Raw genomic sequence first — 23904 nt, 5'->3', positions numbered from 1 at the left:
CTACTGGCGGTTTACTTTCATGTTTAAAAGTATCATTCTTTCCAACGTTTCTTATTTGTATATTCAAAAATATTTTAAACGATCTCATATTCATAACATTATTTAATGCAGTTGTACATTTTCAGTGTAAATGATTTAATTTGATCAGCCCTTCCTAGGGTAACAACAGCCCTATATTATCTTATTAGGCTATTCCAATTTAATCAATTGATAATAGATAATAGTGTCGAGCCCTGAGTGAGTCGGAGTTGATAGCAATGACAAAGTGCCAAGGTTATTATTCACCTTATTAGGGCTAAGGGCTATGGTTAGGATAACTCAAGGGCTAGGGTTAAGATAAGGACAACTGAAACTCAACTCGACACTACAAAAAAAACATAATTGACAATGACAATAGGCCTACTTAATGATAACAATTAAACATTAGTGTACCTAATATGTATGATGGGTGTGACAGTGTCACACTTATACCTTATAGTAAGTAGTAAGTGGTGCTTTACATACCCCGCCCACCCCACCCCACCACACCCCCAAAAAAAGGGCTGCTGCTTGATGTCGTGATGGTAGTAAAAAATATTGTGGAGGTGGTAAAAAAGGTAGTAAAAGGTAGTAAATTCATCTCTATGATTCCTGCATATACCCTGCTTTAGCCACCATATTGAGCCATGCGTTTTTCTTTCTATAGGCCTATGCATTTCTAGTCTACTTTTTTCCGTCTTCTCCCTCTTATACGGTCCTTGATGCATCGCTAGTGTATTATTGACTGTTTTATACCTGTCTGTCATCAGTCACTACGTGATCATCTGAAACACATGACACCTAGTTCAATAAAATCCATATTTTTTCCATCTTATAAGTGATCTCATGCCCAGCGCCGCAGGCCTCACTCTGGTCCTCTCTTCTTGCTGTAGCAGCGCTCTAGTCCACCACTGTTTCCACTTCTCTCCTCTCACAGGCCCTGCTGTTCTGCTGTCTCAGACACCTGCGCCGGGGTGACCGCTCTCCCACATAAACACGCCCCATCCCGTCCTGGCCTGTCCTCTCTGACCCAAAACTCCTCTGCGCAGCTTGCTTTTCCTTTTTCCCTGTTTGAACACTTGCTCTGTTGGTACGAGGGGCGAGCATGACATTGGCCGAGTGTTGCCTGTGTTTGCACGTGTAACTAAGAGAGCAGAAGTGAATGAAAGATTAGGAAAGATAAAGAGGAGGAGGGCAGAGGTGAGACAGAGGAGAGGATAAAAGAGGGATAAGGATGAGAGAGAGGGAGATGAGAGGGTTTGAGTGCAGAGTGGGGAAGAAGAGGAAGAGAGGGCTGCTATTTTTACAGCTCTCTACAGGGAGCCCTTGTGGCAAACCGTTATCCATCTTAAGACCATGCACACACTGAGACACTGAGAGAGCGCAGGTACTCTATCTGTATTTGCTTGTTCTCTCTCTCTCTCTCTCCTCACACTCTTTACTGCATCCCGATCCCTACACACCATGCATACCACAGGGTCAAAACTGTTACACTCTGCTGCTCTCTCATCTCTTTGCCTATCTGTTTTTATTTTCTCTGCTTTGACTGTATTCACAGCTTTCTTTTCTTTTTCATTTTTTCCCTAAAATTCCTTTTTCATTTGTCCTTTTGTCCCTATTCTATGTGTTTGTTGTTTTCTATTTTTTCCCCTTTTTTCCATTAAGCAGTGTCTTCTCATCTAGTGGCACTTCTCATCCTTATGTTTAGGCATGTTTCATGATTTTCACTTCTTTTTGGGGAAAGGTGTGCTATTACTTTTTCAAGTACATCTCAAAAGCTGTATTCAGAATTATGAACTGTCAGAAGACTTTGTGTTTAGTACATCGGTTCTCAACCTTATTGACCCAAGTGAGCCTCCCATATTGGTAAAGCTATTTTCTCTGGTATTTCTGTGTAATTATGTAATGCTATTAATTATGGCAATGCCTTTTGTTTTCAAACTTAATAACTTATTAACAGAAACTGGAAGTATTATTTTAATTAAACACAATATATTTTAAATAAGAATCTGATTCTGTATGTTTTTCATTAAAACTAATAAATATCGAGTGGGAAAAGAAATATGATTTATGGGTAACACTTTAGATTGGAGAACACATATTCACTGTTAACTAGGAGTTTTCCCTCAATAAACTCCTAATTACTGCTTATTGATAGTTGCTGTAGTGGTTTTGTTTAGTTATGTGGTAGGGTTAAGGGATGTAGAATATTGTCATGCAGAATAGGACATTAATATGTGCTTCATAAGTACTAATAAACAGCCAATATACAAATAATATGCATGCTAATAAGCAACTTGTTAATATTGAATGTGTTCCCTGGTTTAAAGTGTTTCCGATTTCAGTTTACATTTAGATTTTTTTAGCATTGTAATTAAAATAAATCAATCAAAATGTAATTAAAATGCCAAAAAAAATCAAAATCTAAATTGAAATCATATGGTCATAATTATGACAATGTTTTTGTTTTAACTGAAACTGTAATATATTTTAATTCTACATTATATAATTACACACCGGAAAAAATTAGCTTATATGGGAGGCTCGTTCAAGTCAATATGTTTCAGAACCTCTGCACTACAGTATACACATTTATTATATATTTCGGTCCAAAAGTCTTCTGACAGTACACAATTTTGAGAGAGAAGTTTTCTTAGTTTTCCCCGAGCCCCTGGTTAAGAACCGTTGGTTTTGTATGAATAAAAGACAGACACAATATATCGTTCTTGTCCTTGTCCTTGTCATGTTACCTTCAACGTCAGCCATATTTTAAAATTGACCTCATGGGATAGAAATATGTCCGCCAGATGCACAGATACTTATTCTGACATGCATATTTTCACATAGTATATAGTAGAAAAGTAGTTACATTGATTGAGATAGACTTAAGTTGTATCCCAAATGACGCACTATACACTATGCACTTATACACTGCACTTATGCACTCTGTACTCAACCGTGTAGTGCATGAATTTTATAAGGTTATTTTGTCATTCAGCAATGATGCCCCTCCTCTCCGCTACATAATTAAAGCTGTGACAGCTGAGTTCATGAAGTGTCCAACATTCCACACTTCACAACAATTCTCTCTTTTTTGCACTCTGTTCACTTGATTCACCTTCATCTTTAGTGATAGAAGAGTAATGGAACGATCTGACAGTCACATCCAGGGGTACGACTGACCATGAGCCTAGACAGAGTATTTGAATTAAGATTTATAAAGGCACTCTCTGTACTCGCCGTATCTGTTTCTCTCCTCCCTGCCGTCTACACAAACATTGGTGCTTGCTTTTTCCTGTCACAAGCAATTAATCCGACCATTGCTTACATTTATTGATCCAGCTAAGATAAGCAATGTAATCTATTCAGTTTTCCAAAGAGGCAGATTTAATGAATGATTTCAACTCATGTTTGCAGGCATGTAGGAGGCATGGGGAAATCAATGCCTATGTTAATGTGCTGCCCTGTTCCGGGAAGAATCCCGGGGCTGGTGCCAGCTTGCACTTGGATAAACGGTGAGCGCGCCATCAGTGCTGGAATGAGGATCAGCGTTCTTCTTGGGACACGGAGAGGGTGTTAGGAAGTCTACCAAGGCCAGAACGAAACAGCTGAATTTATCATCTTTAGCAGGAAAAAAGGAAGGAAATGTTTTGATCTGGTGGGGCTTTGTGAGAGTGTAGTAGGGATCTGGGCAAGTGCCATGAGTGTGAGCCACTGTGAGCCTATCAGCGACATCCAGACCACTCTAGACGCTGCTTAGATTATGATCCTTCTGTTATCCCTTCTTCAGAATGCTGTGTACTTCCCCTTGTCTGTCAACTGTACACTTATCCCATTAGCCCATCTTAAACCCATCCCATTATTAGTCTCTCTCTCTCTCTCTCTCTCTCTCTCTCTGCGTGTGCGCATGTGCGGGCATCTGAGGAGGGTGTGAGCATCTGTTGTTACTTTTTTTCCGTTTTCCTTTATTTTGTTTTTTTGGTTTCAGTGTATATTTAATTGTTGCCGATTGTATCACCTAAGGGTGGAAAAAATGGGGACAAATTCTGATGGTTGTGCTCCTTTAACCGCTCAACATGGGTGCAAATGTTTACCTGATGAGTCCATAACAGTTGAGGACTGTCTAATTGCGATCAGCAGCGAAGTCGGTGCTTGTTGTTGGGAGACTGGGTGGATATACAGCTCGATTGCCACAACAGTGTAAATGGGTTCAAGATGGATTTAAAGCATTGGTTTATTCCTGGTATATTTGACCTTCCTGTGGCTGAGGGAGGTCAAGGACTAATACATATAGAGTAAAACATATTAGCAATGAGATTACAAACATTACAGAGGCTTTTGTATTGTTCTGCTCCTTTACGATGGGTTACATTTGGGTTGTCTATACTAACAGATTTAGGTGGGATAGGCCTTGATAAACAGTTGTTTTTAATGGAAAAGCCCTTTGAGGAAAAGGCACACTGTTTCTTCCCTCATTTTTAGATGTCAGTAATTAAATAATGGAAATATTAAAAAATTTCCAGAGCAGAAGATGTGCACTATGGGATTCCAGAGCCTTTGTTTTGTAATCCCCTTATAAAACTACCATCTAATTTGTTTAAATGCTGGGGTCAGTAAAGTAATGGATTTAATTGATTTGACACAATGTCAGTGGCGAACTGTGTTATCACTTGCTGCACAGGTTAAATTAAAATCTCTGAGAACTGTGGATAGGATAATCAAGTGTATTAGGGATACTTTCCCCCCTGCATTAATGTCCTTTATAAACTCAGCCCTGGTAAATGGTTTTACACCTCATAACTTCCCTGAGCTGAAGGTGATCCCTAAAGATGGAGGAGTTGGGGGTAATACAAACCAGACTACATTGTTGAAGGGATATGGGGATTTAGTTTTTCATAATGTGGCAAAGAACAATCTGTATTATATCTGTGTTAAATCTGTGCATGTTGGACATTTGCAAGGACAAACAGATACTAAATGGAGGGCTAAGATCTCTATTTGTGAAGAAGTACATCCATCATGGAGAGTATTGTATATGCCTCCTATCTCTAAGCGATGTGGAGATTTTCAGTGGAGAGTACTCCATTGTGCTATTGCCTCAAATAGCTTGGTTTCAAAAATGTAATAAGATGGTTCTATTATGTCCATTCTGTAATGCTCATGATACTGTTTTTCATATGTTTTTTGAATGTCCAAGACTTGGTCCTTTATTTGTAATACTTGAAAAGTTTATCACAAAATTTGGGTTTTCATATAACAATACCTTGTTTATATTAGGATATAAATATAGAAGGTCATGGCAACAACAATGTGTTCTTGCCAATTTGTTAATTGGCCAAGCTAAGTTAGCCATTTTGAAATCCCACCCGTGTAAAAATGTAGGAAAATAAGTTGATATGGTAGCTATGTTTAGGTCTTTAATAGAATCTCGAGTGACCATTGAGTATACATATTACAAATACACTGATAATGTTGCTTTGTTTGAATGGACATGGGGTGTGAGAGAGGCACTGGTGACTGTGAGTGAGTACGGAAGTTTAGTTTTTAATTGGTAAAATGTTTGTTTTTTTGTTTAATTGTTTTGAAAATATATTTTGTTTATCATTTTTTTAACCCTTAATTGTTCTAAATAAAAGGGGTTAAAAGTATCTTTATAAACTGTAAATATTAAAGTGTGTATACATTAAAGGAGATAATATGTTGAGAATCTGCTTGTTTGTGTGTTTTTGTGTAGTGATGAAGAGCCACTGATAGCTGACATTTCTGATTAGTGGATTTGCTCATACTTCAGATTTCATTATCACCCCACCACTGACTGATCAACACAGCACTCATCACTCTGTGTTTATCGCATGCTGCTATGCTGGCACATAGGTGTAAATATGCTGGCAATAATAGGCCTGTCTGCATAGAGATATGATACACTCCAGCAACCATGAAGACACACGCAAACCTGAAGAGGCTAGTTGTCACTGTAGACCTGCTTTATATCATTCATTTTGCCTTTGTGTGTGTGTGTATGCATGGGTGCATGTGCTTCTATACGTGTCCCTGCCATTTTGTTAAGTAGATCTGACGTGACTTTTAGCAAAGGTGCATGAACGTGTGTGTGACTAATAGTACATTTTTCAGCATATCGTTAATGATGTTATTTCAGTCACTCAGATGAAGGCATGTTGAAGCACATTATGTTAATGATGAAGAGAGTTATGATCTTGCATTTTCATAGAAAGATGACTGAATTGTGTGTTTTAAAATGTCTTTGGCTAATACCCCATAATATGTTTTATAAGCGATTTTCCTCATGACGACCAAAAAATGTCCCCGCAAGGACAAGGATTTCGGATATTGCAATTTTGGGAATAATGTAGGGAATACCTAAACCACACACACACACACACACACACACACACACACACACACACACACACACACACACCTGTGACCGGCATCAATTTATTTCTATATTACTGTGCATAGTCTTTATAGCTACATTAAAAAAAAATGCTTATTTTGAGTATTATAGTGAACATTAGAGTTATTTATTTTGAACATTGTTGAATTTTATCTTATTAATGTTGCCATTTCATACATGCAACAAATCACTCAAGATCATCCAGTTTAAGGAGATTTTTACATCACCCTCTTCCATTAATCATACAGGTAAACCCCTTAACCATATTTAAATCAGTTTTACACTCTGCCTCTTTTTGCTTTATTAAACATCTTGTTTTACATTCTACATCTTGCATTATTTGTGAATTATCGTTAACTTTTTTTCAATTCTTCACAATGTTTACTGAAGGCATATTCAGGAGAAATTAAAAAGGAGCCTGAGAAGTTGTTTTTCTTTTGAAAGCTTTGCTGTGACTTTCAGAAAATAGGATAAATGTTACACTTGGCAACCAACCTAGTTCATTTCATATAATTTCATAACATGTGAGGGTGCAAAGGGCTGAGATCTTTGCTCTGAAAGAAAGTCTTCACAGCACTCTTTATGGGGCATAGGCACTTGGCTTTGAGATGAAAAGATGCGTGTTGTTAGGTGTGCGTGTACGTATGAATTGGGCTATGAAAGAACGAGTTGTAATCTAAAGGTTGAGCATGTTTATTCTTGTACTCCTGCAGATGACGTGTGCATGTGTGGAGGAAGTGCACAGATGCACAGCAGGAGGTGGGACAAGGAAAGTGAGTTTTTACGTCATAAAATGCTTCTGTTTTTCATAGTTCTCCAACTTTATTATACATTATTATTATTATTATTATTATTATTATTTAAATAAAAAGCTTGATGCTTTGCTCTGTGCGTTGACAGAAATCACACAAAGGGCCTTTATTCATGTCCTCCAGCCTTCTGCAGGCCTGTTAACAGAGCTCACACATGTTGTACGACTACACTGAGAGATAAGTACGCATTGAATTTGCTGGGTTATTTTATTCAGAGCAACCTGATCTCCGGTGGGCCCCTGGACTCCAACACTTTGCCTATTCTAATCTGATCAGCCTTTACGAACAGCCACATTCCAACAGCTCCATAATATTCGGACTATATGGATAATATACACAAACACACGTACATCTGTAGCGATATGCATCTCACGGCATATGTGGGGGTGTGTGGTCTGAAGAAGACCAGGGGTTGACAGGTCCCAGGTGTCCAGGGTTGGGTCTACAGGCCCTAGAGAGTTGGAGAGTGGCATCTCTCCATGAGGTTCAGCTGTTCTTTCGCCATGCCTCAGGCCCAGTGAAGATCTCTTTGATGGGCAGAGACAGACACCTGCGGGCCCTGCACCCACAGGACCTCTGGATGTCTGACTCAGACACCGTGCCAAAATCACTCACCTGACACACCTCAGGCTGCCAGTGTTCAATGGTGATGCACACAGAAATAAATAAGAATGTGGACACACACAGAAGTTTATATAAATGGTGCTGTGGCTTAGCAGTGCATGTACACTGACATGTTCCTTGGTTTACATGTGGGAAATGAGGGTTTGAGTTTGGCCTGAAAGACTCGCATGTAGTTGTAATTATTGGTTCTACTTCTTTCTACTATTTGATTAAAATATTGTATTTAAAAACATTATTTTTATTGGTCTTATTTTTAATTGAATAATTTCTTATTTTATTAAAGTATTTATTTTATTGGTCTTATTTTTAATTGAATAATTTCTTATTTTATTAAAGTATTTATTTTATTAATATTCTTTTTTCTCATTTATTATGAAATGTGTTAATTTATCAAAGTTGATATTTATTTAATTCTTCATTTCAATATTTTTTTTACATTTTATTTTTGATGAAACATATTTTAAATGATTTCTTCTCTTCCTGTTCTTCTTCAAATTTATATTAAAGCATGAAAGACATATAGATATACACAACATATAAGATGAAAAGCTTTATGTGTGTCTCATAGATCTTATTCAGAGCAGCGTCATGACAGCTAGGCTGTGAGGGATAGACATGTTTTCAATAGCATCCGCTTAAAAAAAAAAACCCTGATAACTTTTAATTTTCCACAGCTCATGTTGCCTGTAGTTTTTTGTCTACTGAAACTTCTTAGAAAGATATTTTTTGCAGTGTTTCGTCAGCAGAGCAATCCAAAAACACATTAAATAATGGTACAACCCACTTAAGAGATGTATGCCTGTCCCTCACTGTCTCGCTTTCATTCCTGATAAAAATCAAAGATGGCGCTGCTGTGTATAACGTCTGTTGGTCCACACACTCAGTGGCCTCAATTTCACACCCACTAGATAAAAACACCCACATTCAGAGGTCAGTCTCCGTTTAATGGCGAAATTGAGCATTATGTAAAGGTCCGCGCTGGATACGAACCCCTCTATAGGATAGACGGATCAAAAGCTGAGCTCTGAAAGGCCACGTTGATGAGTGCGGCTGCTTTGTCACTGCACACACTCGGTGGCTTCTGCTGCTTTTGTGCTGAGTGTGTGGGAGAGATAGAAGGCAGAAGATTGATTCAGACCTGTTGCCTTGCACCTATGCGAGGGCCATTGTGGGCATAGGAATGAGAGGCCTTCTCTGCTTAACACTTTGATTGAAAGCGAGGGAGCTCCTCTGTCAGGTAGCTGAAAGCCTGTGACTGATCTCTCTGTTGGCTTGGGGCGTGGCCAGCTTTGATTGACAGTTGGGTTTCTATAATGGGCAGACTTCTCTTCTCAGAGGGCTGACAGAGTGAGACATTAACGTGTGGCTGACATTCCCTGCTGAACACTCAATGGGCGTCATCTTTGTTGAGGTACAAGTCCTATTCTAAGTGTGACCAAGAACTAGAAGTGGCCTCTCTGGCTAATGTGTTGTTATGTCATGAAGCAGTTTTGGCACTAACTGTTTTTAAAGGATACTCAGACACACTTACAGACCCACACACACACATCTCTCTTTCTTAATCAGTGGTGAACAGTTGGGTTGAGTCCACACTAAGTGCCTTCGTCACCCGTGTCATCGTGGTGGTCCTGTTCCCCATGTCTCCTCTCACGTCAGACTCTAATTAGTAAATAACTCATTAGCATGAGGTGATTAATCACTCACTGGAAGGGCCTGTGGGTGACAGGCTGCTGAAATGCTGTTTGCTTATGTGTGTGTGACTTTCATTTCACTTAAGAGCAGTATTAAGGAGTCAAGGGATACGGGTTAATGAAAGAGCAAAGGAGGAGGTTTGTTCTTATCTCAAAGACAAGATATTCTTCCAAAATAAGTTGGATTTGTCTCATCATGAAAGTGTGTGCATGTGTCATCCTCATACCGCTTCGCACTAACAAAGTTTACAGTCTTCATTCATTCATTAATTCATTCATTCATTCATTCATTCATTCGTTCATTCATTCATTCATTCATTCATTCATTCATTCATTCATTCATTCATTCATTCATTCATTCATTCATTCATTCATTCATTCATTCATTCGTTCATTCATTCGTTCATTCGTTCTGTCTGTCTGTCTGTCTGTCTGGACATGAACCATCTTAATACAGGTGATATTTGGACACATATTAGCAAGTACTATGCAACTACAGTACCATGATGTATATACTGTAATTATTCAGTACCCTTGACTATAAAGCCCAATTTATACTTCTGCGTCGAACTCACGCCGTAGCTACATCGTAGGCTGTGTGTAGCGCGCGTACCCTTCGGCGTACCCTGACGTGCACCTCTCCAAAAATGTAACAACGCGTCAACTCTACGCGGACGCAAGCGCTGTGATTGGTCTGCTAGGACCCCTCCCTCGGGTTTCACATGCTCCCTCTGCAAGTGTAATTGCGCGTCAACGCGGACAACGACGCAGAAGTATAAATGAAAACCAACGCGTTGCCTACAGCGTAGAGGCTCCGGCGTAGGTCAGACGCAGAAGTATAAATCAGCCTTAAGGAATCCAGGGTTGGCTGGTTAGCATGGTTCAGTTTACTACTGTATTGTCTTATTTTGGTGTGTGAATCCATTTGACTTGAATCAAAAACTCAATACTGATTCATACTCAAAAATCTAAGATTTCCATTACTATTTTTTGTTTATTAATATATCCCATATTATTAAAAATAGTGAATTAAATCTTGTAAAACAACACCATGTAAAAAGTAATTTTGTATTCTGGCAATTTTCCTATTATATTATATTATATTATATTATATTATATTATATTATATTATATTATATTATATTATATTATATTATATTATATTATATTATTACCTTTTTTTAAATTACTCACATTTATGCATTATGTGATTGGCTAGAAACAAAGTGGCTGTGAACAAAGATAGAAGTATTCAAACTTTACTTCCTTGAGGTCATGCGCCAGCTGAGAAACAAACATTGACATGATTAGGAATGCCAACGGATATCTTTCTCCAGGTAGTATAGACTTCCTTAGTATATATTTGCATATCATAGTGTTATTATCTCTTACATCACTGTACCATGGTACCACCTCAATATATATTTATATTTATATGTATTAAGAGCAGAAGTATATGACCTGATTCAAACAGACCTGGCTTTCCTTCGAACCCCAGAGCTCTTGTGAAACCAGAGTGAGTGCTCAATGAGACGCCATTTTGACTGACCCCACACTGTAAAAATAAAAGGTGCCTGGAGGAACCTTTTGGGGTTCTTCACTTTGCCACACCGGCGGAACCATCTGTAGATCCTCTAGGCACCCTTTAAAAAGGGGCGGTTCTCTGAGGAACCACACAGGTTTCCTGAGGAACTCTTATATAAGGCACTGTGTGGAACCACTGTGGGTGCCTCCAGGAACCAAATTTCAATTTTATTTTATTTTATTTGTATTAAATTAATTTCATGTTGTTACTATGGTTACCACCATTAACTTATATTATAATAAACAAACTGAACCAAATACAAAATAAGAATTGTTTATTACATATTTTAGATCCATTTTAATACATACACTTCCATGCACTTGAAAAAAAAGCTAGTAATAGATTAATATCAATGAATACACACACACACAAAAATTGTATAATACATAGGCCTAAGTAACATGAATAATCAACCATGTGTATACAATAGGCTACACAAGAAAAGACATCTCAACAAAATGCATGGAAAACACGTTCCATGTAATAAATCAATGTAAAAAATTTACAATTTTGACTAATTAAAAATGTCCATCTTCACTTAATTTTAAAACATGTGTTTCAGTCCGATGGTAAGTCTGACGTCACTGTTTCCAAGTCCAAAAGCTCTATCAGATGCCAAAAACAAACAACAAACAGTGCTAATATACACTCATTGTGCTGTAATATTCCTGAAAATTAGGATCCTAACCTTTATCTCTATTCCAAAATCTCAGATGGTTTAGTTATTCAGCTATTTTGAATCATAAAATGCTGAAGTCTGGGATGCCGTGAGACTGGAGACTGTTATGTACACTATGGCTTTTGAAAAGCTTAAATGTGAGACTTGAATCAACAGTTCCCATAAATGGTTGTTGAGTATTCTCAATATCTAGAAACAAGATAGAGGAAGTAGAAGTAGAGGCTTCGACCCGGAAACAATATTCCTTATGTCACAACAAGCAGAAAACATTTTCCATTTTAACAGAGTTAAGGTGCAGTAAAATGATCTGTTGTTCTGTGAATGTTCACTGGTGAATTCAGTCATTTCAATAAGAATCCACACGATCGATAATTTTGTGTGGTGCTTCATACATTACATCGCTACACTGCTGACAATGGTCAATGGACCTTTTTGCCTGTGTAATTTCACAAAATTCACAAATGTGATGCACCTTTACTCGCTGCAACATAAAATGTAATCAATTATAAAATCTTCACAAGGGACACGTGAGGTACTTAACGAGTTAGAAAAGTGAAAAGGTGCATCAGCTTCATTTTCTGTTTGTTTTTCCTCTTTTCTGGTGGATGGTCCAGGCACTTCAGTGATTTTCAGGTCTACAGGAGGATTTTTATTCTTGATCAAACTTGTATTTCAGCTTACCGAGATCCCTGCAAAGTATAAAATTTACTGTTAGTAAGGTTATTAAAGTTATTAAATAATTTCCTCAGCCTTGTGACGTTCCAAACCTGTTTGACTTTCTGTCTGTGGAACCCGAAAGCAGATCTCAGGCATAATACAACCCGTCACCATTCAATATCACTGCATGAAACACAAGCATAATTTTTTTTGGTAATTCATTCAAACTATTCTTATGTACACTTGTCTAGTTCAATTCAATGCAACAATTTATGTAAAAATGGTTAAGCTCCAAAAATGTCCCAGAAAAGATCCTAAAAATAATCAGTAAGTCTTCTGAAGCCATATAATAGCTTTTTCCTTTTTTTTTTTTTTTTGTCGAAAAAGACTAAACTTGAAGTTATAATTCAGGGTTCAAATGTCTTCTATTCAAATGCATATGATTAAGGTATAGCCTATAAAAAAATGCATAGCATTATTAGCTCCAAACCTGTGATATTTTTTTTTTCTGAGTAACATGAATGAGATTTGGAGCATGAGGGAAGATTTTCAGAGAATAATTGATTAAAAAAAGTTCACAGTCAAACAATACAATTTCACACAGAGAAAGTTCATAGTAATAAAGTACGTGCATGTGGTGTATAGGTAACTTACTGTAATTCAATGTTGCCTCTGAGATGTTCAGATTATTTTAGAAATGTACTGGTTGTTCTGGGGAAACAAAAGAACAAAGCAGATTATTCACAACATAATATTTATTGACCAGTAAATGGCTTTAAAATGGTATTTGAGAGAATGAGGGCACCTGTAGTAAGTAAAGTTAGGCTAAACAAAAGCAGACCAAACTATATTAACCTGCTTTTGTTATTCATAACAAACGCCAATGACGACAGCAGGAATCAGCTAAATTAGTTAGGCTATATAAGCAATTTGAAGACACAGTTTTACAGAATATGTTGAATTGAATGACTAAATCAATCTAAGACAATAAGTCAATAATTTCCATTTGTTCATTAACTTACGTTAGATCAACGTAGTTAGCATCGCGGCTAAAACCTTCATACCAGATACTGTGCAATAAACGAGTGGTAAACACTGTAAAAAAGTAGTAATGTATAATAAATTTAGTTTATATATATGTGTGTTTGAATATATAGTGAGTAGACTCTGTATTTATATTTATTTGGCGAGTTTACAAACCTTGTAACGGAGAGCCGAACAAAAGGCGGAAGCTTTGATGAGAGGAGCCGTTACCCGATGACGTCGATCAGCTGAGCTTTGTTGCGCGCGAGCAGCGCGAGGAGCACTGAAGCGACGACAGCAGAGGAATAGCAGCAGTTTCGTGACAGAATAAAACTTTTCTCCTCCTAGTTCTTCTTCTTCAAATAATAATTTATGAAGAAGTAGGTACATTTTTTTATTTTATTACTATTATTTATTCAATAATAAATAAATGTAAGCTACCCAGGTGAAAAAGACGTAGGCTACTGTTAAATGTATTAAAAATGCATTCAAGTATATTTGTATTGTAGGCCTACTAAAAACACACTCAAGTACATTTTTAATAGTACGTCTTTTACACCTGGGTATGTATACTGAATCAAACTTAAGTAGCCTATAATAATAATAATAATAGGATAATAATAATCTCATTCTGGCCTCACAGAACCATTGGGTTCCTCCAGATGCTGGCTTTAACATAAGAGATCTTCCAGGAACCACTTAAATGTTAAAAGATCTTCCAATAACCCTTTTATTGCATTCAAGTTCCTCTATTTTCCCCCAAAGCACTTCGAGGTCTCATGGTAATGAAAAGGTGACTCCAGAACCTCTGAACTAAATACAAAGTGCTTAAAGGATCCCATAAGTTCCAGCAAGAACCTCAAAGATTGTCAATGCTCCTCCAGTAACCCTACTATAGGAGAAAGAGCTTTGAGGCACTTAAATTACATTTTGAAGTTCCTTGAGTATCCGACAGGATATTTGAGGCTCCTTTAGTTTTTACAGTGCATGTCCTCTACCTCCAGCTAGATCATATATTTTCCTCCTCACATATACTCTCTCTTCTTGCTACTTTGCTTTTTTGTTCAGTCTTTTTTCTTTTTTCTTCAGTCTCAAAACTGTCTTTGTTTCTTGTGTAACCTCCACCTTCCCTAAAGATTAGTATGTGTATAGAAGTGTGCTATAACCTGTGTTCATGGGACAAAGACAAAGGAAGTGAAGGAGAGAGATGGATTCAGAGAGACGGGGAAGAGCTGAAAGCTACAGCCAAAGATAGTTGCATAGAGAAGTTGATTCCCCCTGTGACTCTCTCCCTCTCTCCCTCTCTCTCTTTACTTGTTAAGGGTAGAAGCTTCATCCAGCTGCTCCATCCCTGTGGTCTCATATAATCTAGTCCTTCTGCTCCTGCTGAAGGATCCTCAATTACAGACTCATAATTCTGCCTCCTCTAATGTCACAGAAGGCCATCCATTAATCTATGTCTTAATCTGCAAGACGTCATCCACCTCGTTCCAAGCTTTATGAGCCTGTTAGCATTTGTGAGCTATTGTGTCCTTGCATGGGGTTAAGCCCGGTGCACACTGTGATTTTTGCTATCTGATTGTAAAAGATCCATTTTGTCTAGGAAAAATTGCCAGTGTTGGATTGCTTAGTGCAATCAGATGGGTTAGGGTTTTGAAACTGAGGCCTGGGGACTCTCAGGGATCTGCAAAATATTTGAGGGAAAAAAAGAATTTTACAAAATTATAATTTTTAGAGCTGTCGAAGTGAATGTGTTAATATAAATGAAATATGTTAAAAGGAATAATTAAAAAATTTGCTTTAGTACAGTACAAAAGCCAGTTATTTAATTTTAGTTTTTGCAATGTCTCACTTTTTTCCTCTCACAGTATAAATGAGTTTTTATCACACTCTTTTTAAAGTTGAAAATATATACAGTAACCATCTTTATGTTTTAGGAAGGGGGTCCTTCACACATACCAGACACAGCATCTGCAGCATTAGCTCCGTGTTTTTTTGTGGTATCATTTCAATTTCAAGTGTAAATGAACATGTCAGAACGGACTCGGACTGGTGAGTTAAAACACCCAGTTAATGCTGGCAATTGTGACTGAAATCTTAGTTAAGCTTTAAAAGACTGTTGATGTGGCATATTACCACACGTTGGCTTTTACCTACAATCTCATTGGGGTCACATTATACAATTTGACAAGCAACAATCATAAAAGATAGCAAAAATTACATATCCAACTTTGGTGAACTGGAATGTCAAGTCAAGAATTTCTGTCTGTCACTCCTCTTTAGGCACTTTTATTTTATCTATGTTATGGGTCAGTTGAGTTATTTGTCTGACAGTCATTTTCCAGGGAGGATGAAATGTTTGGTTATGAAATTTGAAAGCTATTATTATGAATGAGTGTGTATCTTAATTCTTTATTCTTATCACCAGCTGTTTGTCTGTATCGATATTTCTCACTAACATGACGCTTCACAACAGAAGATGGTCTGCCTCCAGTCATATGTGCATATTGTTTTGACTCAGTGGCTTTGTCACTCTTGTAATTGTTCATGACTAGCTTCCCGCTGCTGTGTGCACATGATTGGCCTTCTCGAGTTGTTGCCATGGCAATGTTGCCTTGAGTGACAGGCTTGGAGGCAAGTTTGGCAAATGACGACTAAAGCTGGCCACTATTACTAACTGGTTTCTCAATGATGACCTGCAGGTGACCTGCACCATAGTAGGTTTGTCGCATGCAGTTGTAGACTTTCATACTTTTGTGCACTGCAAATATACGTATGTGATGGCATTCTAAAGTCCATACACTAATAAAACCAGTTCGCATAAATACATTGATATGACACCCAAAATTTGCAATTATAGTCGGCAAGAAGATTTCTGTAATCTCTACATATCTACATATAGTGCAACGGCTGCAATCAGTCTTTATGTCCTTCCTCATGAGTAGAGGCGACCCAGATGTCAAAAGTGCCTAGCACAGCGTTTTGCAAGGTACATGGGTCTCTGAGCATCAGACATCTATTTTCCCGGAGAAATTTTTCTTGGTTGATACTTTTTCTAGGTTTTTTCATTGCCGGTAGCCTCCCCAGGGGCTTCCCAGGAAAGGTTAACTAGTCTTTTCTTAAGCCTTCACCGGATGACAAATGGCTGTGTTCAACCCACGGGTCCCTTCGCTGCCCATCCCGTACCTCCTTTAGCTCATTCACATTCACTTACTCTCACCCTGGGCCAGAAGAAAGAGGGCAAGAGATGAATGGAGAGATGAAAGAACAGTGAGATAGTGGGATGGGTGTGATGTAAACGTAGTGTGATGGAACTCACAGAATTGTGAAAGCTGTTCCACCCTTTGTTGTCTGACCTTGTCCTACTCTTCCTCAGCAGCCATATATACTAGTCACTACCCATTCTGTTTTCAACTAAATCTAGTGTATGTGGAGTCTGTGATTTTTTAACACATGACCAGGGCAGGAGCCATTTGCTGTGAGGCTGTGTCGCTGTGGAGTGGTGCCACAAATTATTACAGGCTGTTATGACCCTGTCTAGAATGAGACTGCTACGTACACTGGAATAAGAACTAATTATCTTCTTCACTTTTTTCTTGACATCAGAGGTTGAGCTAGTCTTAGCCGTTGGCTGAACGTCTGATGAATATGGTACACAAAATTGGAAACACTTCAGGAGTTTCAAAGTCGACATCTGATTGGTTGAATTCTATTTCCGGGAGACGTGTGTGACGCTTTCTTTAACGTCCGTCTGGAAACAAATATGCCGTGACGCCAAACCCCCTTATTGAAGAAGCAAGCTGTTGTGTTTACAACTATGACAATGAGCACTTAACGGGATCAACTAAACGCTGGATTTTCAAAAGTATGTGAAGTATATAAAGTTCATAGACTCTTTAAAATACGTCCAAGAGTTTTACTCACCAGTCTGTTATTATAGGGACATCGACGTTGAATGTTCACGTCCCTAAACAAGATGCGGAACACAAATAACATGATTGGTTGCTACATGTCAGTCAGACGGCCTCTGGGCGGTCCTTGGCCAATGAAAACTGCTATGGAGTCCAGACCTTCAGACTGATGGCAGAAGGTCTGGACTCCATAGCAGTTTTCATTAGCTATGTGAGACTAGGTTTGAGCACACACCAAAACAACAAACCAAAACATATCTTCAGAACAAACCGATCAAACACTCTGTAACTGCATGACAAAACTGATTGGCTGATGGCACCACAAAAACTGTCTTTCCCTAGCAACTGTAATGAGGTATGATGTAAGACAGGGGTCGGAAAGTCACTTTGGCCGCGGGCCAATATTTTTTTAGCCAGTAGATGGCGGGCCAGCTACACGGAGTAGGCCTATGGATACAAATTAAATACTCTTAATGAACTCTGTCTCACCTTCCATTTCAAAAATAATCGCAATGGAATGGAATGGAATGGAATCGAATCGAATAGCAATCATGCCTGATTCGCTTACAGTCTGACTTTTGAACTTTATTCCTTTTTTTTATTATTATTTATACGGGACACACACATACACACCTAAGGTTTAAGGAGGTCTGCGCGTTTATTAGTCACATTCTTCCACTTGAGAAAACTTAGAATGAACTATCGCTACTATATATATATATATATATTTATATATATATATATAAATGAGCAAAACTTGGCCACTAAATATTTAATATTCAATTATTTTAATGATCACAATTAAAGTTTTAATTTTATTAAATTGAACAAGCGCAACATTCAGCATTCAATCAAATATTCTAAAAGATATATTATTAATAATAATGTTATTTCAACATAATATCTCGTTATTTCTACAAAATATGTGTGGGTGCAACAAGCAAGATGTGCATTTGTAAATCCGGTGACGCGTGCATTGATTTTTTATTAATAAACTAGTGTTTTCTGACCGTGTCGACTGCAAAGATGAAGTTGACGATCGCCATCTCCGTAGTGAACGTGCCTATAGAGAGAAATGCACATCATGGATTACATAATCAGAGAGTAGCCTTTTTCTTTTCGTTTTGAATTATTTTGTTTAAAGACATTTCAAGCTTTGTGTATTTGATGTATTTCTCATGTCTGTGTGAGGCATACGCTGAGTTTCGTTAAGTTAGGATGAGATGCGCTCCAGTTAACGTGCAATGCAAGTGACCGCACGGGCGCCTCCATGATTATGTTGTCTGTTATATTTGCTTCTTATTTATTAAATCCAGGCAATTGGTTGATGAAAAATTGATTAAAATTAAGATACAATTTATACAAAATGAAATTCACTTTAAAGAAAGGTTTTCTACAAAACAAAACTTAATGAAGTGGTCAAAATCATCTCTGACCCACTCCATGTCTCTCGATATATAGCGCATCCATATCTTACTCATGCTGTTCACTTTTCATAAATCAACATAAATGGAAAAAAATAACATTATAATATTTTAACAAATATGAAACTAAATGCACTTATTTAATGGCTACAACAAGCCTACAGACTCTCTATTTGTACAAATTGCTGCACATTCATTTAATTCTGAAAAAAAACGGACTTCCAAAATAATCTGGCGGGCCAGAAAATCCTGCTGGCGGGCCAGTTTTGGCCCGCGGGCCGCCAGTTGCCGACCCCTGATGTAAGAGATTGGGGAAAATAAAAGTTCATTACATTCTTTTAAGAGTGTTTCAAAAATAATTACTGGTTACTAGATACTGGTAAATCTACCACTATAATGCAATTAAATATTTGTCACAACATAATTTTATTGTGTTCAATCCCTTAAATAAGTAAAATGGAAATGTACCTAATCAGTTTGTTTTTGTGACTGCTTGAAAATATTTCGAATGGACAAACTGAGCAGTGGATTTGTAGTTCTCAGCATGATTTGTGTAATTACAAAATTGTTATTTTGTAATATTTCTTTGTTTTTGAGCATTTTGAGAGTGTGTGTGTGTGTGTGTGTGTGTGTGTGTGTGTGTGTGTGTGTGTGTGTGTGTGTGTGTGTGTGTGTGTGTGTGTGTGTGTGTGTGTGTGTGTGTGTGTGTGTGTGTGTGTGTGTGTGTGTGTGTGTGTGTGTGTGTGTGTGTGTGTGTGTGTGTGTAAATTAAATCCGGGGAGAAGAGAAGAAAATTTTAGTATTTACTGTTCTGCTATGAGTATTTCTGTTCTGATTATGCATGTTGCTTTAATGAGTAACTACTTTCCTCTTTACATGTCCATGTATTATAGAGAAAGTTACATTTAACATTAATTTTATTGGACCTGCATCCCGTTCACACTATGAAAGATAAATACAAAGCTCTGTAATGTCGTCAACTTTATTTATATAGTACTTTTTACAATACAGATTGTCTCAAAGCAGCTTTACAGTGATAACAGAAAATGAATTCAACAAAGATTGTTTTGGCTGTACAGCAGCTCTAGAAGAAAGTAATTGTCCAGTTTAAGTAAATTCAGCATTGATTAATTTACGAGTGTAAAAATCATTAGTTATTAATATTAATTAAACTCTACAATGGTCTTTAACTCAAACGCTTGCAGTCACATCATTCTCTATAGGGCACAGCTGATTGGTTCGTGCTGTGTCAGTAGCCAATGACCTCACATGCTCAACCTTCAAATACTTGGTTAGCATTTGCCTTAGCAGTCATGCACTCTTTCAGAAACCCTCCACCTTCCCCAGCTCCACATTTATAGATCTGCTACAGGTAATTGATGTACGCTATATTGTACAGAAGCAGCATGTCTTTCTTGCTCAAAGCAGCGTGTCATGCATGTATTGGCAGTAGCAAGTCCCGCACTTGCTCTGCAGCAGCGCAGCAGATCTATTTCGCCAAGACTAAATATATCAACATTTTTATACCCATTACCATGCCGAACACTCCAAGAGTTGTCATGACAGATCAACTGTATTGGGGTCCACACCAAGGACGATAACAATTTGTTTATTATAAGCGTAATGCCATTTGCAGCTTTAAATACTCCAGACCTTAAAAGTCAGAAGGATTCTGATTGGCTGTCAAAAATCGTTATAAAAGTCATTTCAGTGATATCGTTCCTTTGTGTCATTATTGTTATAGCTATGGTATGTGCTTTCCCATTCTTACAGACTTAGAACAATTAACTAAGCTAGATTAAAACATTAACAAAGTTATGTTAGCATTCGCATACTGTAAATGCACAATAACGTTCTGTTGATCGTTAGTGTGGACTGTGTCAGGTAACTCAATAGCGGTGACAAACGTGAAAAGTTGATCAGTAAACTTTGTAACACAAAATAAATGCAAAAATAAATGATTCACAGTATGGTGGTTCCCGTGCACTCCGCACACAGACAGAGGAGACCACCGAGAGGAAATTAGCACAGGACGACCACAGAAAGGGCCCCGAGTCCAGCAAGCAAGATAGTGCTGCTACAGACTCCTCGTCTTAGGTTCTTGAGCACAAATAACATGCAGGTAAGTAACTGAAGTAACACACATGAAAGTGAGCACAGAACATGAGACAAACACACAGCACAGATAGTGATCAACTGACAACAAGAGGTAGACACAGCTGGAAATATAAAGAGTAAGGGAAATTAGCAACAGGTGGAGGAGATCAGCTTGTGATTGTGCACACAGTGCTACCAGGCAGCACGGATTGCTCAGTTCACAAGCTGCAGAAAATGACAGGACCATGACAACAGACCAGTGACACACACTGACCCGTGACACACTGCAGTTATGCCGTCTTTTACTTTAAATGCTCAAGCTCTTTAAAGTCAGGTGGGTTCTGATTGGGTATCAATGTTTTTATCTTTTATCAGCTGGGGGGAAAAATCGTTCTGAAAGTAATTCTAACTATATCACGCCTGCGCGAAAACAAGTTTCATCTGCAGCAAAAAAAATAAAAAAATAAAAATGGAGATCTTTAAGTTCTGTAGTTCAAACTAGCTACAAATTACTTTTGCTTACCTCCAGTTCGTGTTGCAAAATGGATTAACCATTACCCACGTCTTCCAAGCCACCTGCGATGTACACTTTGCCTCTTTTATTAATTTGTCAAACAATGTTTTTGAAATAAAGCTGTTTTTAATTTTCATTGATGAATTATTGCAGTGTTCGGACATATTATAGACTGTTAATAATGAATTATATGCCTATAATTCATTGTAATCAACCTAAATGTTTTAGACAATTTTCAATGGGGAGGAGTAAGCTTCTATGTAATATTTTCCTCACGGCGCGTTGGTTATGCTGTGATGCGCTATGAAATTATTGCGTGGCAATTTCATTATAATAGCCTATCAATTTAATAATAAAAGTAGCCTTCCCTAATAATAATAATAATGATGATACAATAATACTAATAATAATTTAATACATAAATTGGAAATGCTAAATCATCTTGATATTGATAGCTTATGCTTGTTTTGACAATATCTCTGGATACATGATATCGTCTATAGGCGCAACCGGCACGAGGGTTTATCGCGCTGGTTTGCGCATATTTCACAGTGTGAGCAGTGAAGTCGCAGCTCGACGTATAGTGTGAGCACATAAATCCTGAGCTTTGGCTTTACATGGCATGCGATCTACTCGTTCAGTGTGAGTAAATACCTTGCTGAAATCGCACAGACATCGCACAGTGTAGGCCTATGCCCGCCTTTAACTGGTTTTAATGATTTAGCCCAGTTTATTAAAGGCTGTTTACTTTAACACGTGACTGCCTTGGAGTATTTCGTCTACATAGGCCTGGCTGCAATACTTGTCAAATTTCTTTCAGAAACAAGTTACGTGTGCTGTAAGCATGTGTACACCTGTGTGAGTAAGTGTGTGCATCCACGTCTGTTGAAAATGACGGATGGCACGGTCGTTGGAGCCGTCAGGTGGAAGGTTATATGCGTGTGTTTGAGTGCAGCATGCGTTTTGTATATTTAAGCTGAGAGGTGTAAGTGCTGTGCTCTTTTTCAGCTCAGCAGGTTGGAAGCCTTTAGGCTGAATAGCCTTTAATACTGCAGGAAGGCTCTGTCTGCATTGATTACAGAGCCTCAGACTGGACGCCAACATCGTCCATATCTGCTGCTCTGCACACCAGTCGCTGCTCCGCATCACAGCTCAGGGAAGACAGGAAGACAGGTGCTATTCTACTGAGGTCAGGAGAAGTGATTACACGTGGAAATTCTTCCTCTTTAGTGCATTTTCTTCTGCCTGAATCTGTTTCTTCTGGAAATTCAATAGTTTGGCATTGAATCTTTTTTTACTCTCTGCCCCATTTAAATACATATTCTGCATTCAATACAAGTTAAGCTCAGTCGGCAACATTTGTGGCATATTTTTATTATCACAGAAAAGCAATTTTGACTAGTCCCTCATTTGATTCATCTTTTTTTTTCTTTCTTTTTTTTTTTTGTTGCAATAAAGCACAAATCAAGGTTACGATGAGTACTTACAATGGAAGTAAACTGTGCCAATATTTGAAAGATTTAAAAGCAGAAATGTGAAGCTTTATAACATTGAATTAATAAAAAAAAAAAGGGCTGTGGTTCTCAAAAAGGGGGTCACAGAATGACTTAACATTAATATTTTTTTAGAACTTAATTAAAATGCTAAAAAATTATAATTTCAAATTTCTTTAATTTTAACTTTCAACTGTTATTTTATTTTTTAAAGAACATACATTTTCTGAAATCACAGAAACAATTGTGGTTAATTAATTTAATATATTGACAACATTTAATATGTGACTCCTGCTTTGTGTAAAAAAAAATCAAATAAAATAATTAAACAAGCACCTGGGTCATAATATCTGCAGAAGATACCGCAGGAAATATTAAATTTTATTTGAGGGTCCATTGAAAATTGTCTTGCACAATAATAATTAATAATAATTTGTTACATTTATATAGCGCTTTTCTGGGTATTCAAATCGCTTTACATGGAAGGGGGAATCTCCTCAACCACCACCAATGGGGGGCCTGCAAGTTAAAAAAGGTTGAGAACCATTATTTGGGGGTTTGGGGCATTACGGTTTCATTCATTGAATATAACTTTTTTCTTTCTCTTTCTCTCCACACTAAAATCTTGCTAACACACTTTTACAAATTGTGGCTATACTACTGAAAGTATTTTAATGTTAACAGATTGCCCCCGTTCACTAACCATAACCCAATGTAAGTGTTCACTGTTGTTGATTGAGCTTAACTGGTATTGCACCATTGATTTGTTACAGGCTTCGTCTCTCATGACACTTAACAGTGATTGCAATAGCTCTAATGAAGAGTGGACACTGATAAAAGTCTGTTTGATAAGTTCTCTGTAATTTGAACACAATATGAGGGGAGTCTGATATGAACTGAGCACAGATGAATGCATCCAGCTGTCTGCACTTCTAGCAGTGTGGCCTTCCAAAACTGCTCT

The 23904-nt window shown here is 37.6% G+C and overlaps 1 protein-coding gene and 1 long non-coding RNA gene across 5 annotated transcripts in view; one reads left to right on the top strand and one right to left on the bottom strand.

The window, feature by feature from the left end:
* tenm2a (teneurin transmembrane protein 2a) overlaps nt 1-23904 on the top strand; it is a 312955-nt gene that overhangs the window by 129272 nt on the left and 159779 nt on the right. Inside the window, exon 5 of one of the 3 annotated variants that reach the window (XM_082177232.1) lies at nt 7147-7206. The exons of the other annotated variants lie outside the window; for them this stretch is intronic. Coding sequence (XP_082033358.1) covers nt 7147-7206 — 60 coding nt within the window. The remainder of the gene's footprint in view (nt 1-7146; nt 7207-23904) is intronic. 3 annotated transcript variants of the gene reach the window in all.
* On the bottom strand, nt 11728-13864 carry LOC309504273. Of its 2 annotated transcripts, XR_014208039.1 has the most exons (4): nt 13682-13724; nt 13136-13576; nt 12592-12664; nt 11728-12513 (listed from the first exon to the last, which is right to left on the bottom strand). It is a non-coding gene; the product is annotated as an uncharacterized lncRNA (long non-coding RNA). The 2 variants fall into 2 exon arrangements; XR_014208038.1 differs by having other exon boundaries at nt 13136-13864.

This window comes from Leuciscus leuciscus (assembly GCF_965113295.1).
Source record: "Leuciscus leuciscus genome assembly, chromosome: 8".
In the NCBI taxonomy this organism is placed as follows: Eukaryota; Metazoa; Chordata; class Actinopteri; order Cypriniformes; family Leuciscidae; genus Leuciscus; species Leuciscus leuciscus.
The sequence above is the reverse complement of the archived record's forward strand: the minus strand, read 5'-3'. Positions and strand labels throughout refer to the sequence as shown.